The following is a 17,810-nucleotide window of genomic DNA, read 5'->3' on the forward strand; positions in this document are numbered from 1 at the left end:
TCTCCCAAATGAGGACACCTGCAAAGTGCCTTTTAGTTCTAACATTTTACGATGTTGAGCTTACCAGTCTGAGCTATAACGCTGGACTTGTGAGAGCATAGCCTTGACCTTATCCATTTGTGTGGCAGCTAGGAAGTTCCACCAGATTCTCCATATTCATGCCCATCCCTGGTCACCCTAGCATTCCTTATTCGTTAATTCGTAATTACGCTGGTATTGACGTTAATATCACATTATCTCCTTAATAAGAAAGACAATATTTTATGGTTGAGAACACTATCAGAGAAGAGGCCTGCTAAGAGATAACACACTCCTGAGGTTTTAATTACCTAATTAAAAAAATTTTTTGAGTGTGCATAGATAAATCAGAGGAAAGAGACTGAAAAGTGTATTGTGGCATGAATGTACCTACCTAATTAGTGCAAGGCGAAGGACAACTTACACTTCAAAATTGCACGCCATGCTCTAATGCTTGATTACGTGCTGATTTACTTTTATTTTGGCCACAGAGATTGAATGACACGATAAGAGGAGGAAAGGAAATGGAGAAAGAGAATTTTAACCTTATTTTTTTATTTGATTACTTAAATACACATTAAGCTAAATAAGTGTTAGTAACTGGCCTTTTGTCATAGACTCTCACTGCTCCACTATTGAGGGATGTGAAGGATAGATGAGGAGACAAGATACTTTGTGAAACGTGGGCTGTCTTCAGTACAAGAGCCTTTTCCGTAGTAATGGAAGATTGAAATGACTGGCTTATAGTGTTCCTAACCCAGCATTTACCTTCACACCCTGCGCACCAGGTTGTCCCTTCACTCCGTCCACACCAACGTGTCCCTGAAAAACAACGGGCACTTTTCAAATGCTGGCATGTTGTGATCTCAGTCAGACCAGAGTCTCCCACCTCTGCCTGCTGTAACTACATCTCCTAGATAGGTCTCCTGGCTGCTGAGGCAGGAAAGAGTCCAGTGTTCCAGCTCAACCACTCTGCCTGCGTGCAGGTAAAAAGGGGCGGGGCGGGGCAGGGGATGCTGCAGAAGCCTCATTGTGTCCTTGTCACCCTGATAATCTCCTGGTTTCCAGATAGTTCTAAGTACTTAAAATATACACAGTCTACATGTAATCTATAATCTACATAGTTTTTCTGAGTTATTCTCAGTATTTGGTGAATTTTGGCCCCACTTTAATGTATGGCATTTTCAAATTTCAGAGACATGGGAGCTAGATGTGTCACCCAGGGATTTAAATACAGTTGAGTTCTTACCACCCCCACCATCACCATTTTTTCTTCTTATTTAGGTGAAGAATTTACTCACTCGATGGCCTTTGAAGCCAGGAAGTCCAGGGGTCCCAGGGAAACCACGAGCACCCTGGGGGGAAAATCAGAACAAGATGAATAAGGTCTTCATAGAAGTTACAAGGCAATGCTTTCTTCTTTCCAAACCAATTCTCCTCAAGGCTCAAGTTTGGAGTCAAAGGCCAGTATGTTTCTAAGCATGGAGCTACAAATAGCAAGGATATGAATGGCTAAGATGGTGGCATTTGTAGACAACACAGCTTAGTTATTCATGGTCTGCTGTCACTGATATTCTATAAAGAACATGAATAAAACATCTGCATTCTTTTCTTGGGTCTTTCCTTTCTGAGATGCTTTCAATGAATGCCATAGGTATCAGCAGCATCTCTGCTACCATCAGCTGCGTCCCACGCATGCTCACTGACAACTCACCCTGGACCACATACTGCCGTCAACAACCTCACCTGTGGTCCAACGACTCCTCTCTCACCAGGTCGTCCAGGCTTTCCAGGGTGACCCTAAAACAGAAAGGGGAGCCTAGGGTCAACTTTGACTTGGTAGACCTTCACAAGGGAAAGGAACACATAATAATGTGAGCTCAAATACATGTTTTATTAACAATTATATCTCTTGGGTACAAGCAAGTTAATTAATATTTCATTAAAGTAATATTTCCCATAGGAGGAGACTCAGGGATATTGAGCTTTCAGCATGGAACTTAATTTTGATCTAGATACTCCTGTTGATATGGAAGTATTTAGAGGTTGTTTTGGAAGAGCTTGAGAGTAGACACTTACGTCCTCACCAGACTTGCCAGGAGGGCCAGCTGGACCACGAGAACCTGCCGGACCCTAAGGAAATGGGCGATGCATTGAGGTTAAGACTGTGTTCACAAATCATCCCTCAAAAACATTGTTTTTCACCTAGGGAGAAACGTTCTCACCGTTTGGCCAGGCTCACCAGGCTCACCAGCAGGTCCCTGGAAACCTTGAGGTCCCTAGAGTAGGGTAGAAGGAACACTTATTTACTCTTTGGAAGTTCTGGAATCAAGCTCAGGCCATTGCTTGTCAGACAAGTACTTTGCCACCGAGCAACATCCTCATCGCATGTTCTCCTTTTATATAAGAATCACTATATGATTTTGGTACTTACAGGGGCTCCCACAGCACCAGGAGGGCCTCTGGGTCCCATCAAACCCTGTAAAGATGATATACACAGTTAGTACTAAAAACACATGTCCTTGTTTGCAGTTCCATAAGCAGGTAAACTGGATTTGGAGAAGATAGCGCTGAGCTACTGGGATTTTTTGATAGAAGGGTTTTAAGAACCCAAATCTTCTGTGCTATTTCATGCCTTTCACTTCTCTGTTTTTACCAACCAATCTTCAGAGCTCAACAAGGACTGGGTGGGAGAGGCCGTAAGTTCCTCAAGATGTGCAAAACTGGGTACCTGGAGGTCATTCTAAATCAATGAGGTGGACAGATCTTTGCACAAGAACAGAAAATACAATGGCTGACAAAGAATTTCAGTTAGATTCCCTTCGTCATACGTCATCTTTCCATGTCATACTTAGCTAAGAAATCGATATTTGTATTGCCACAGGGGCATAAATTGAAAAGGATCAAAGTCCTTCTTAATAATTAAAAGGAGGTTTATTATAACTTTAAAGTTCTTTCCAGGGTTGTTGATGACTGATGAAAATGTCAAGCAAAAGTGGATGTAATGAGGGGTGAAGGAAAAATAAATTATTATAGAGGCAGCCTGAGAACTCTATCATAGGATATCGACAACATAACACAAATGACAATAACTTCTTTTCTTTCTCCTTTTTTTTTTTTTTTTCTGGAACACAAATGTAAAGTAAAAGCAGAATGGTATTCATTTTGAGCTAAATGTAAATTTGTTTTACCTCTAATACTCAATGCTTACGTAAGCTCATCTGTGAAACCCATTTCCCATACAGCAAAAAATACCTTATGCATAAGTCTTGAGTAATTTGCTTATATACTACATAAACCCTGAGGATTCCACAGTCGCACCTATCCACTTTATTAAATGACTATAGTGAAATGCTACATACTGTATTTAAGAAGCACATTATTTTAATTATGAGAATTATTTATTTTGTTTCAGAAATTGCTTCAATGTTAAAAGAAGCTGTTGCTTTTCAATAAAAGTAGTTTTCAGGTACCCATTAAATATAATTTCCTTTGACATCATGAATTTTTAATTATATTTATTCATTGTTCTCTGTATTTGCACCAACTTCATTTACATAAAGGATACTTTACTTCATGGAAGCCATGGGACAAACTGATTAATTCAGAAAAGGACCCTGTGGGGTTTTGTACTTATTGATTGTTTTTTCCAACACAAAAAGTTATTTTAACACTTTATTGCTGCCTACCTTCTCTATTTGTTAAACACATATCTGTTGATTGCATATGTGCATGGATGTGTGTAGATATACAAGCTTAAATTATGTTTCACTGATATTTAAAAAGGAAATATTCTGCTTGATACTCGGAGAGGAAGGACGGGGCTATGATTGGAGTGTAAAGGGAATAAATAAATTAATTTTAAAAAGACAAGGGAATCTGAAATCCATTTTAATTTCTCCAGTGTATGTCCACCATTTTAATTTTTAAAATAAAATGACATCTACTCCTCCTTTATTTCTCACTTTGCCTCGTCTTGAGAAATGGGTTCACCTTTACAGCTGAGTAATGTCCACCACTAGCAGAAACAACTCATTTCAAATGTCTAATATAAACAAAGCCAAAAGAATGCTTCAATTTGTCACTTCAGATATGAACATTTTAAATTACTGGGGAAAAAATCAGGAAATTGGAAATCATCAATTAAAGCTACATTATTTTACAAGTGAGAGTTTTAATTTACAGAAAATATTGTCTTGCCCTTCTGGAATATTAGTTTATTTCGGCCCATTAGCTTCAGAAGAATATCTTGGGAAGATAGAGCACTGCTGGAGGGCCCAGGTAAAAGTTCTGTTTTAAAGACCATGATAACTAACAGATAAATGCCTCTGGAAAACACACAATTAGAATCACCAAACTGTGTGCATGTGTATTAAATTTACAGCAGTTAATCAATCTAATGGTTTTTATTTCTGGGGCATTTTCATTCTTTTATATAAACTGCTATACATTTTTCATGATCATGTCTATTTTTTCTTTATCATATCTCAGTAATGTTTGGTAGAGGCTTCATTTGCTAGGTAAGTCATCACCCTGACACACAGGAAAGCTTTATAAGTTGTCACACAAATGACAGTATGTGTGTGTGTGTGTGATGAGGGACATAAGTGCTAAATTTGACTCATTCTTATCTATATTGTTTTTCTTTTTAATTTTATTTTTTTGTTTAATAAATAAACAAAAATATTTTTTTCATCAGAAGGGAGAAAAAGGAAACATTTCTTATATCATTAAGTCATTCAGGGTGAGTCAAAATTGCTGTCATCTGCTGCTAGCTGAGTAGAGCCATGGTCTAGCTCTGACCCTGTTGGGGGCACCTGGTACACTCGTGTGACCAAGAAAGTATTCTATCCAAGGGTTAAATACATGAACCATATGTTCATATAGATTGATTCTGTCCTTAACTCCCTGTGCTGAGCTGGAGAGAACTTGTTGGTTCTTTCCAAAAGGTTTAGGGAGCACAGTGAATTATTCTGCTTCTTCCTGCTGCTTCACGTTTTGAGGAATGTGGAAAGGTCTGGAGAAAAGTATAGATGCTAATATTTTGAGTTAAATCCATCTGCCTGAGTTATGGTCCCCATGTCCAAAGATCATTTCTTAGACATAAATATCTGGCCTCCTTTTTTTTATGAGACATATTTTCAGAGAAAACTGAAACCCTTAACCTGGATTTGAGCTTTGATATTTAAGGGTAGAAAAAGAAGTTGTTGTCATTTGATCTATGAATGGAGTGTTAATTATTGTTGGGAGGTTTAACATAAATTCCCACTGTAAGCATCCCTTTTCCCTCTATAATAAAAAAGACAAGCATACCATTGGTCCAGGGCCAGATGAAACTCCTTTGTCAGAATATTGAGCAGCAAATAACTGAAGGGAATAAAACACACACACACACACACACACACACACACACACACACACACATGTTAGTGATCATACACTGAAATTTTGCATTCTGCTTTTAATGAATTTCCTGATACTAAAAGACAGCCATGTCTCAACTGGAAATGACGTAGAAGTCAGTACTGACTTCCCCCCATAGACTGGAGTGGAGATCTTCCATCTCTTATTCCTCAGACTCGTTTTCCTATGTACTCACTACCTATCTCTAGAATGAGCAAAGATGGCTTCCTAACCCTTTACAATCCCTGAGAACCCTCACAAGTGAAGTGGAGCTCAAGGAAATGTGCTGTGTCAGCAGCCGCTGCCCCAGCCCACCAACCACCAAGCTACTTCTTTGTTCTGTCTGGAGTTTCAAAAAAAAAAAATGGTTAGAAAGAGTTTTCAAATTATAGGAAAATTAAAATGGCCCTTAGAAGATTAAACTTTTAAAAAATAGTTCACAGTAATAACTTCCCTGTTAAAGATCTCTCTTCAAGTGGTCACTGTATTAAAGAAGGTGCTTTTAATGCACTTGGTAGATAAGCAATCATAATAAGACCTTTGGGAGAGAAAGGTCTTATTTTACTGGCATACAGTTGGGTGTTAGAATCAGGGATCTGATTCCCAGTGCTAACCAATTAAGCAAATATGTTTTCCTTCCTGCAGTGGGGCCGTTTGGCACTCATACCATTGTCAGAGACATAAAGCTAAAAGAAGATATTAATGAAAAAGGGAAATGTACTTTTCTCAATTTAGTTTCAAGCAAATTAAACCTAAAGCCACTTTGAATGTTGGTTCAGCAGACTCCAAGGCAAGGAGAATAAAGCGGGTCAGATGTTTCTGAAATTGCTTTAAGATCAGGGGCTTCACTTACGTAATTCAATCAAACCAAACTCTTTAATAAGGCAACACCTCTTATTTGTGCTGTACTGATAAAAGATATTAAATCCCCAAATTAAATAATGGTGCTGATGGCGGCTGCTACCTTCAGTGAACACAATGACCAGGCCTGTAACTGACAAGGCCTCAAAGAAGACACGCAAAGCAGAAACTTAAATGAAGAAACCAAAGAAATGAAATAAAATATACTAATTTCCAAATAGGAAAATTTCCCTCCATAACTTCTAAAAAAATAAAGTGAGTATTTTTCCAACATAGCAAGACACTAAAGTCAGATATAAGTTTAAAATACATAAGACATCTTACCCCACCAAGACCAGGGAGCCCAGGGGGACCAGGTTCGCCAGGGGGACCAGGAGGGCCAACGGGACCATCAGCACCATCTCTGCCTGGGGGACCTGCTGGACCCTGTTATAAAGACAGGGGATTAGGGCAAGGTTACAGCAGCCCTGCAAAGAGAGTCCTAAAAGCACACACACACTAAGGTCAGTTCTTCAGACTTGTTGATGTGAAAGGTTGGAAGTATAATAGGCTAGCTCTGTCACTGGTTGGTATGCACCTGTGACATAGGCTTAATTCAGAAAGACCTTTAATGCCTGATGTGCACAGATAGCAAGTGGAAGCTAACACAGCATACACACTGAATTCATAATGAAGCTGATTCCATGGACTGCACGCATTTTATGCCGTAGAAAAAGACACTATGAAGATCTATGCTTGTCTCTGACTTTTGTTAAGGTATTCCATTGTTTCGGTAGGTGATGTGTGAAGAAGAAAGTAGGTTAGGTCATTTTATCACAGGATGGAAACACTGCTTTAGCACTATTCATGTTGTTAGGATAGTTTACGGATACGTTTATACAACTAATACATTGAGTAGAATATGTGTAAGTCCACATTTCATGACAGATGCAAGGTGCCGTTATTTATATAGTGATAAAAAAATGTTCTATGATGCAAACCGTGCAAAATCATTTAGTTAACACATACAGGGCTGGAGAGATGGCTCAGAGGTTAAGAGCACTGACTGCTCTTCCAGAGGTCCTGAGTTCAGTTCCCAGCAACCACATGGTGGCTCACAACCATCTATAATGTGATCTAATGCCCTCTTCAGGTGTGCAGGTGTACAAGCAGGCAGAGCACTGTATACATAAAAAATAAATAAATATTTAAAAAAACACATATCAAAGAAATGTAGCATATAGAATGGCAAACTGGCATGTACTTGTATGAATGAAGACAGAGAAACATGTTACAGCCTACTGATTCACACTTATTTCAGTGTACATAGATATCTTTCTGTTTTCCTCTAAAAGAATCAAAACATCTTACAAAGAGGTAGGGGATAGGTTTCCATTATACATGTATTGGGCAGGCCAAATTAAAACAAAGAAAAATAGACTCGGCAAAGAATATGACTGCCTGTAACAGTGTTTCTTTTTACTAAAGGGTAATCTTGAATGAAAAAGAATATTGATTATATGTAATAATGTTCATTTACTTGTTCAGGAGGACATTATCTACTTAAAAGGTGGTGTAATTATCTGAATACAGAATCTTCTCACACACTGTCTGTCTTCTGTAGCTTCTAATGTGCAGTTATTTAAATACAGGCCAAAGCCCTTTAATGGCTCAAAAATTACATACCCTTCCTCCACGTGGTCCTCGGTCTCCAGGGGGCCCCTAAAGGAAGACAAGGACGGCAATGGGCCATATGTATAAGAAATGTATAACAAATAAGCAAAGCAATTTTGAAAATAATTCATTGTTAAGACTGATCTGAATAAAATATTACTAAACAGCAGCCATAAGATGTGACATAAGGCAATAATAGTATTGTTTTTGTTAAAATTATATGTAATTTTTTTTCAAACTGAAGGACTAAGAGGATGCTATGGTCTGTAGTGGTCAAACCAATATTATCCATTGCCCTTTTAGTAAGATGATAGCTATAGACAAAAACCATTTTGTTACACCTTAACATCACATTATAGAGTCAGTCTTTTAAAGTACGTTTTTGATTTATTGTCTATGATTAATATAACATGCATCCCCTTGTAAGAATATAAACAAATATTTAGAAAGCTTTTAGTATGTAAATCATCAATTTGTGTAATTAGAGATGCTTCTGCAAGATGATAAAATTTTGTTACATCAAATATTAACACTACTTTGTTTTATCGTTTGGTGAATACATATTCTTTTGGGTAAAATCTTGACAAGGTATTTTCTCTTATACGTCACATTAAATTTTGTCAAACTGAAATTATTCTGATAATTTTAAGTACTTATGAAGAAGAGCAAGACTCTTACCTTTCTTATAGATTCCTAGAAAAGAAAAGATAAATGATTCTCATAAGAATAATTATATATACATGCATATATTAAACGTTGCTTCATTTTGATATTATATACAAATATATCTATAGATGTCATTGCATTGTTCCTTTTCTATTATCTTAATCTAATATTTTGAAAAAAATGTAAAATTTTACCAGTAAACAAAATATTATCTACAAAACCAAATATATATATATATATATATACATACATACATACTTATCTGTAACTATGTTGCAATTTCAATTCATGAGCTAAGAGTTTATTCATAATTCTTTGCAAATGAACCCTAGGAAATCACAAAAATGTCACAGGAAGCTCTTGTGCTTCGGAGTAGTTGGTGCTAAAACCCAAATTTTAACTGGACCATTTACTCTCTCCTCCTTATGGGTGTTTTAGGAGGCCAGCCTCTCTCAGTAGCACCTCCCACTCTGGAAAAGGAGGTGGGTACTTTCAGTAGAAGCCAGAAAGGTTTAGACCACTGTACCCCTTCACAGTTTCCTCCCGAAGCCAAACTGGCCAACTTCCTTCCCCAGAAAAGAGACTGCTGAGACCCAGATGACAATCAAGTATGGACATCTTAGTTTTACTCACCGTTTGTGAAGCTGTTGAGGAAAGAAGAAAATAGGAAATAGTTATTGGTATCATTTCATTGATATACATGGGTTTATAAAGTTGAGTTATCTGATTAAAATACCTCTTCTGTTTCTTCTTCAGACTATCCTAATGACTTCCAAATTACTCAGACAAAAAACATAGCAGAGACCAGCAGGGTGATTTGTTTATACAGTTTTAATATGTAAATATATGTTGAATTAAATGGTTATTTATTTACTATTTTTGAAATGCTCTGAAGTATTAGTGTGCCTGGAGGACACTGCGAATGCTCAGCAATTATGGTGGAAGTGGCATAGATGAATCACTGACTCTCACACCAAGTGATTGATGAGGAAATAATTCATGGTCGAGATCACCTTTAATGCATAAGAATCTAAGAAAACTTAGGAGTGTATGCACCCTAAGGCAGAGCTTGTTTTTCATAAAACATTGAAGTGACTTAGCCTTTTTCCCCCAAAAGGTCTAATTTACATATACAAAAGCAAATTGATTCAGGAATCTGATTTTTTGCTATAAATAGTTCACTTAAAATTAGGTAGGTCATTTGATTAACATACATCAGATTTGTTCCCTAGGAAGGATTGTATTATATAAAGAGAAAACTGTGGATTAAAATCTTGAAAAATAATGAGAAAAACAAATATCCACTCCCTTGCCACAATTACTGTAAGACTTTAAACATTGAATTCACTTCCTACGGTATAATAATTATAGGGTAATGTGGTATATAATTGTGGTCAGCCTTGCTCCAGGATGAGTCACCCCTAAAAATTGCTTGAATGTGGTGGTCACGAAGTGTGTCATCTGGAATGAGAACATCTGTTGCAATGGTCACCATTCAGGAGAGTGGACCATATCCAGCATTGACATTTAAGGGCAATTGATGAGAATTGCTGTAGAATTAGATAAATGGTGTATTTAGTTTGTGTCCATCAGAGGAAGAACAATTTGCCTGCGCTAGAAGAAGACTCTAACTCCTACAGGCTTTTTATTACTCAGCTGTGAGCCCATTTTGGACAATGGTTGTTGGATAACAATTCTACATAGTGGCTGGCTGCTGATTAGGAAGAATGTTGCAATCTCTTCTTAGTATCCTCAGTGGACATTTATAAAATGGATGAAGGGAACACATATGCATCAGAAATCAGGCAGGGGTAGACACATGGCATGTGGCTGGGGATAGCTTTTGAAGTGCTGGGTGTGGCCAGGCATCCTTGAACCCTCCTCAAGATTCTTTGTCTAGTTAAATTGGGCAGCCATTTTCAAGATGAAATTCCACTGATTTTCTTCATTCTTTGACATGGAAGTCTAGTCATACAACCTAGAAATGGAACATGACCTTGAAGTTGGCGCATTTAGTTTGTACCCCATGTTTTAGAAAAGGCCCAGTAGATTCATTTGGAGCCTCTTGGGAAGTGAGTAGAAGACCCATGACAAGAATCCCAGACTATTGAATCAGAATCTAAGGCGAAGGTTGGTATTTCTCACATCTGTTGATTTAAAGTCTGATTCCAGATAGTAACGAGTTGATATGTAACTAAACAATTGACTTTAGTTAAAAGTTATCTTTTCTATGACTAGACAATGAATTGGGAAGCTACTTTAATTATTCAGAAGATAAAAGTAGAGGTCTAAACAGCCCGTTTCTCAGGATATATCCACTGAGTTCTCCACAGATGGCCCAGAAATGTAAATAGCTCCATGGACCTCGGAAGTCTCTAACTGGAATTCCATGAGCTTAGGGCATGGTCCCGTGCTTTCATTTTCCTTCCTCCAGGGGGCGCCTTTTCATCATCATCATCTCCATTAACGTCATCCAGACCAATTCTGATGCCCGCAAGAAAATGGAGTTGGGGGGGGGGGGATGAGTTTTGTATTGTTGTATTCAAGGGCTTTCTAAACTAGGCCTCAACTTCCACAAGGTGGCCATGAGCACAATTCTGGGTATTGAAGAGTGGAGTCCTCTGATTCTTTCACCCTGTCAATAGTGTTTTCTGTCTTGAGGCAAAATTCCTTGCCTCTTTGTGAGCTTCACCAACCTGGGGTTCCAGGCTAACAGCCTAGCTTTACAGGAAAAACTTCCCCAACTCTTGGCAACAGTCAGGCCTTCCATGTTTTTATTCTTTTAAAGTACTTTCCTTGCATCTCATACACCGGGGTGTTTTCCCACAGGCCAGAGAACGCTGTGTGTGGGAGGGAGGGCAGAATTTCCCTCTGATCAGATTAGGGTGCCCACCTATCCAGCCTCTCTCCTCCATCTCCCCCAAACAAGCAGAAGACACTTACATTGGCATGTTGCTAGGCACGAGGTTACTGCAAGCAGCAACAGAGTCCGCGTATCCACAAAGCTGAGCATGTCTACCACTTAGACATGCAGACTCCTTGTGTTGCAGAACCCCTGGGTCACCAGCGAAGTATCACCTGGCGGGCGCAGGCATGCAGTCGTGACCGGTCCCTCCAACTTAGCTGAAAGCTCCCGCTGCCGTGGTGCTAAAATAATAAAGCCCAGACCTGCCCTATTTATATGGCAAAAGTTTCCTCAGCCGGAGGGTGCCTCCAAAATCGTCTCCACCAATGGGAGGGCTGGGGCCTGGGGCCCGGCCTCTGTGCTAGGAGGAGACTGCGGGGGCGCAGGGGAGGGAGTCAAGGGGGGGAGGGACCTGGGTACAGTGCTTCTTAAATTGGTTCCATTCTTTTTGAGGACGTGGACACTTTTGAGGCTTTCGAGGGGGAAACTCTGACTCTCTGTCTGCATACCTCCGCCCTCCCCAGCCACCCGCCCTCTCCCTCACTTGCCAAGTTTGGAAGCACTTTAGGACACCTACGTGGGCACTTCACAGATCTCGGAGCAGCCAGCAGCAAGACAGGTGTTGAGGGACCTGGAGGCCTAAGGTGAAAAACCGAAAAAAAAAAAACAAAAAACAAAAAACAAAAAAACCCAGGAGCTGTCCAGTCCTGCCTCACCTTGGGCCCTGAGGGCCATCTGCAGACTGGAGGGGGGCTGGGGCATGAGAGATGGAAGGTGACAGCGTGGCGAGGTCTAGAGCAGCCCTCCCGGGTCGACTCCACCCTGCCCGCCTCCCCGCCTCCTCTCCCGCGCCCCCTCTCTCCCCTCCCCCCTCCTGATTTCCTTCTTCAGCTTTGGGGGATGTTCTCGCTCTCTCTCCTCTCCTCTCCTCTCTCCCTCTCTCTCTCTCTCTCTCTCTCTCTCTCTCTCTCTCTCTCTCTCTCTCTCTCTCTCCCTCCTCTGTTGATGAAAGAGAACATGCGCACCAACATAAGCTTAGCATCCTATACTTGGTTTGGTCAAGCCACATGCTGAGCCTGGATCAGATAACCTGCCAGTGACCACCAAGCCCCCTTGGCCTTGCCGCACACTCCTGAGCCCTCTCACAGCCATTGCCAAGCACCTCTCTGCCTTCATCCTCACACCTCTCCTTAGGAGAATATGGAAATGACTGCTAAAATCTTTAATTTTGCACCTAGGGTATACACCGCCTCTCCCTTAACGTCTCACGCTGCCCCCCCCCCCACCACAGACTCTCCTGTGCTGCACTCCCTTGCCTTCATACAGGGCTCCACTCCCCCACACCTTGGCATAAAGCTGGGATTCTGAAACTGGGGTGGGAGACACAGCTTCTCCTGGGTGGTGGCAGTGAGTGCTCCCTCCCAAAGCGCCTTGGAATGTCCTCTGAGCCCCCCCCCCCCCAGGGCCCCAGGCTTCTTCTGGCCTGATAAGGCTGCAGAGATCTACTCAGAGTCTCATTCTGTCCAGAAGTCACCTCAGAAACAGCTTCTTTAGGACAGTTTTATGCCCCTGAACCAGGAATGGCTCGGAATCCCCCTCCCCCCAGCTCCACTCTTTCTGATTCCTGGAGAGGAAGAATTTGTGCCTAAGTAGGCTAGCTCCATCAGCAGCTGCTGTAAACTAAAGGGACTGGGTAAAGGGGGTGGCTAACGGGTTTCTCTGGCTAAATTTAAAAGAAAAAAAATGTTAGAAGTAGAAGAGAAACATTTCAATAAAGTTATTTTAATCCAGTTAAAACACTGATCTGAGAGGCAAGAATACCCTTTGAAAGTGAGATGTTTTCCTTTTTAGAAAAAAACAATAAAGGAGAGAAAGAAAAAAGCCTCTTGATTTTTGAGAATTAGAGAAACCAAGTTTCAAACACAAGTACATAAATCCCTCCACCCTGGGCCGAAGGCTGAACTGATAACTTGTAAAGCATTCCTGGGAACTGATGCAAATACCAAATGCTGCAGAGCTCCCTCCCTGCTGATGTGGCAGGGTTTATAGCAGGCAGAGTCAGCACTGGTGGGAAGCCCAGGCAGAGCTAGTGAGAGTAAGGGAGGACCTCTCTCTCTCTCTCTCTCTCTCTCTCTCTCTCTCTCTCTCTCTCTCTCTCTCTCTCTCTCTCTCTCTCTCTCTCTCCTTCTCTCCCTCCTTGCCTCTGTCTCTTATCTTTCTCTGTCTCTTGCCTTCTCCCTCTCTCTTCCCCTTTCTCACCCCTCACTTTGTTTCTGTCTCAGTCTCTTTCTTCTCTCTCTCTCTCTCCTCCCCCCCTTTCTCTTTCCCTCTTCTCTCCCCTCTGTCTACCTGTCTTTGTCTCTCTATCTCTTTCTGTGTCACTGTCTCCTCTCTCTCTTCTCACTCTTCCCTCTGTCTGTCTCTGTCACTCTGTCTCTGTCTCTTTCTCTCTGCCTCTCTGTCTCTCTGTCTCTTTCTCTCTGCCTCTCTGTCTCTCTGTCTCTCTCTTTTCTCGCCCTTCCCTCTGTCTGTCTCTGTCGCTCTGTCTCTGTCTCTTTCTCTCTGCCTCTCTGTCTCTCTCTCTTCTCACCCTTCCCTCTGTCCGTCTCTGTCTGTCTGTCTGCTTCTCTCTCTTTCTCTCTCTCCCTCTCCCCCAACCCCTCTCTCTCTCTGAGACAGACTGGAATTCCAGTCATTTTATGGGTAATTTGGACAGTCTTTCTGTCACCTACTGAGGAAGACGACAGTTCACTATGTCCCTGTCTGAAAGGAGGCATTCTCCAATAGTCTCTAACACTTTCTTCTAGATATTGCTTAAGCAGTGTGCGTATTAAATTAACAAATGTTTTCAGTTAGTTCTTTGTTGTTGCCCTTGGGGGTTGGGGTTGGGGCTGCAGGAATTGGTAGAGTAGAAACAAAACCTGAACTGACCCTGGTCCAGATAGTAGGTAGGAAGGGGGAGGGAAGGCATAAAAATGAAGTGGGAAAGGGAGCAGGGAATAATCAGAGTCTCCTGTGGCTTTGCTACAAGGCAACTGACACCTGTGCCCATGTCCCTGCATCCCATGCTTTTTTAGTCCCTGGTGGGAGCAGAGCAGGCTCGTTGACTGCCTTCCTTTTGCTATTATATTTATTGGGAAGGCCTTGATGCCTGGTATACACCACATCATGTTTCACTGAATATCCGAGTAGAGCCTGGGCCACTCAAACACTGTCTAGGATTGTGCTAGGCACTGTGCTGGTTGAAAGGACAAGGTATGGAATGACTTGGCACTGCCCTGTGGGGACTTGTAATCTGCTAGAGGATAGACAAAGGGCAGTGATCATTCTGAGATTATTTATGGGAGGTCTAGAATCAGGGAGTAGAAGCAAGTTAGGCTGCTCTGAAGCTGCAATGCCTTATTCAAGCCTCTATACAAAGCTCCCCAGCACCCTTTTTGAGACAGGGGTTCTCTGTGTAGCTTTGGTTGTCCTGGACTCACTTAATAGTCCAGGCTGACCTTGAACTCACAGAGATCCGCCTACCTCTGCCTCCCAGAGTGCTAAGATTACAGGCGTGCGCCACTGCACCCGACTTATATAAAGGCTTCTTATAAAGTGGATGGAGAGCCAATATGGTAGTTAACTCCTGTAATCTTAGCACTTGGAAGGCTAAGGTAGAAGGATCTCAAGTTCAAGACCAGCCTGGGATATATAGCAAGACTCTGCCAAACAAACAAACAGACAAACAAACAAACAACCACCACAGAAGTTCTAGAAGTATTAGCAGCATGAGGCATTTTATTTTGAAAGAAATTGTAAAGGCAAAAGTTAAGAGATGAGGACGGAGTTAGAACTAAAGACGGTAGATTTAACAGGGATCATATTAAAATGGAACTTTAAGCTGTATTTTTTTGGTGACCATGTTTTCTTAAGTCTTGTGAAAGTGTGCAGGTGGGTGATTTTGAGTGGAAAAAGTATGTCTTCAAAGACTGTTTTAAAAACCAGGACCTAGGCCACATGCTGGAGAAATGATTGGGGAGAGCTCAGTAGAGATGAGAACACAGTGAGGAGTAATTCAGAGGAAATTGGGGGAGCCTGGACTAGGGTAGTGCTGTCAGAATTAAGAGCAGATATTGAGCTGCAGGAATACCTTAGAGGCGAAAGAAAACTGCTCTGATGTCTGATTGTGGCAACGGAGGGGGAAGAGGATGCCAAGAGCACCACCAGGCTTCTGGCTTCAGCAACTGGCTAGAGTAGGGAACATTTGAGAAGAGGATGACTATGGTGAGAAAGCAGAGGACGAGGAGTTCCTATACAGACTCAGCCAGCCGTGGGCTATGGAAATGGATAGGTCTCATAGACAACATCTACATTTCTAAGTACATACTTCTGGCTGGTCTTGATGTGTAGGTAAAGGAGTCCACTAGATTCCTGATACCATGGTATGAAATCCTGTAGGCTTTATCTATGTATGAAAATAGAAGAATATTAGGAAAAAAAAAACCCCTGATGAGCTCCAAGATTTAAGGAAAGAGTAGAAGAGGGCATTCTTCTAATATTGAATATCTACTATTGATCACAAGACTAGTTGATTGATTAATTGAGAGGATAAATTATTCATTGGCTGGCTTCATGTTTTTGGAGAGAGTAAGAGCAAAAGTTTTGTGGTGCCGAAAAGTTTCATATCTGAGAGGCCAAATGAAGGTTAAGAAATCATCATCTTGTAGGATACTGACGAATGAGCTATGTAGGAATGGAATTCAAGGTAGAGAAAGGGAATAAGAGAGAGGTTAGGCAATAAACCATGTGCTCCAGAAATCTAGTTACATTGATGGCTGGAGGAAAGCCGGTGTGGCTTAAGGGTGACATTGAATTAATATCCAAGGGGATTATCCTCACATAGAATAAGATTGCCAGGAGTAGCTGTGTAATTCTGATGCTAAACCCCACTTTAAAGTCTTCCAGGGCAACCTTCAGCTTCCTCACACAGTCTCATTTGCTTTCTGGTACTGAGGCAAAGGGCATTTAAGTACATATGGATTTTTCCAAGTTGGTGCTGAATGAATAATGAAGTGTTTCTCATGAAATCTCTTTCAAATGAGTAGACAGAAAATTTATCTCACCTCTTATAAATTCCAGTTTCATCTGCAGTGCCCCGTTTTTCAAGCTTAGAAATATGGACTAGACACTACGCCTTTGTTTATGCCTCCTTTCAGAGTGTGCTTGTGTGCAGACGGCATGGAAATGGTTGTCTCGCAGTCTCTTGGTATTGACTATACTCAGCTCCGTATCTCAGAGGGACATACTGGGGCTCACAAATCTCAACTTTCAATTAAGCACACCTCTTTTTTTGAGAAGATACTGATTACCATTCTTCAGCCAGTTTCTGAGCCATTCTTCAATTTAAGAGTTCCAGAATGCTGATGAGTTCTGGATACTCTCTCTGACTTATAAGAACTTTGATTTTCAGACTCTTAACTTTAAAATTCTTTTTAAGAGGCTAGGGGAGAAATGAAACTTTTATTGAAATTGCACGAAAGAGTCTAGATGTGAATAAACGATTGACTCAGCCATGAAGTTTCCTGTGGCTAATACACTACATATAAAGAAAGAATTATAAAGATTTAATTTTATGTGCAATCACACATTTAGTATTAATACAATCATACTTCATTGAAAATAACTAGCAAATTAAATTAACAATAGTCTCAATGAGCTTGTTAATATCTAAAAATTTCAATTTATTAATGGACATCGCAACTACCTCTTGTATTGTATGCTAAATGCCGTACTGTTTAGAAATTTAAATTATCCCAAATCATTAACAATCATTATCCGAATCTTGATGTAGCATATCTTATTATTCTCTTCCAATTATATAAGAAAAAATACTCTGACTTAGAGGGGTGAAGAGATTTACCTAAGACTTCCTTGATATGCCACCACAGGCCCACTCCCTACCACACTGCACATTTCTAAGATTCTTTATTCTTCTAATATTGAATACCTGCTATCTACCGCAAGTCTAGTTCATTGATTAGTTGACAGGATAAATTGTTTATTGGTTGGCTTCATTTGTTGCACAGAAATTGCCCATTTAAATCATTTACCAGTTCTTCGATCTTGCAAAGTACCTACTTAGTTAAAGATGCTCAGCTACAATTTATCCAACAATGAAGAATGAGGTGGCATGATGTAACTGGAGACTATGGAGTTAAATATAAATACTAGATGCTTTCTGTCAGTTATTATTAGTATTAGTATTAGTGTTTTTACTATTTAACTCACACATTAGAAAAATATGGACAGAGGGCCAGTCAAG

The 17,810-nt window shown here is 40.6% G+C and overlaps 1 protein-coding gene across 1 annotated transcript in view; it reads right to left on the reverse strand.

The window, feature by feature from the left end:
* Col1a2 (collagen type I alpha 2 chain) overlaps window positions 1-11,748 on the reverse strand; it is a 35,231-nt gene extending 23,483 nt beyond the window's left edge. Inside the window, exons 1-11 of the mRNA XM_051151991.1 lie at window positions 11,528-11,748; window positions 8,614-8,628; window positions 7,948-7,983; window positions 6,607-6,708; window positions 5,332-5,385; window positions 2,453-2,497; window positions 2,244-2,297; window positions 2,098-2,151; window positions 1,765-1,818; window positions 1,320-1,373; window positions 787-840 (exon numbers count right to left, since the gene is read on the reverse strand). Of these exons, the coding sequence (XP_051007948.1) occupies window positions 787-840; window positions 1,320-1,373; window positions 1,765-1,818; window positions 2,098-2,151; window positions 2,244-2,297; window positions 2,453-2,497; window positions 5,332-5,385; window positions 6,607-6,708; window positions 7,948-7,983; window positions 8,614-8,628; window positions 11,528-11,614 (609 nt within the window). The 5' untranslated portion in view covers window positions 11,615-11,748. The remainder of the gene's footprint in view (window positions 1-786; window positions 841-1,319; window positions 1,374-1,764; window positions 1,819-2,097; window positions 2,152-2,243; window positions 2,298-2,452; window positions 2,498-5,331; window positions 5,386-6,606; window positions 6,709-7,947; window positions 7,984-8,613; window positions 8,629-11,527) is intronic.
* Between the last annotated feature and the right edge of the window lie 6,062 nt (window positions 11,749-17,810).

The sequence above is a fragment of the Acomys russatus genome, chromosome 10 (genome assembly GCF_903995435.1).
Source record: "Acomys russatus chromosome 10, mAcoRus1.1, whole genome shotgun sequence".
In the NCBI taxonomy this organism is placed as follows: domain Eukaryota; kingdom Metazoa; phylum Chordata; class Mammalia; order Rodentia; family Muridae; genus Acomys; species Acomys russatus.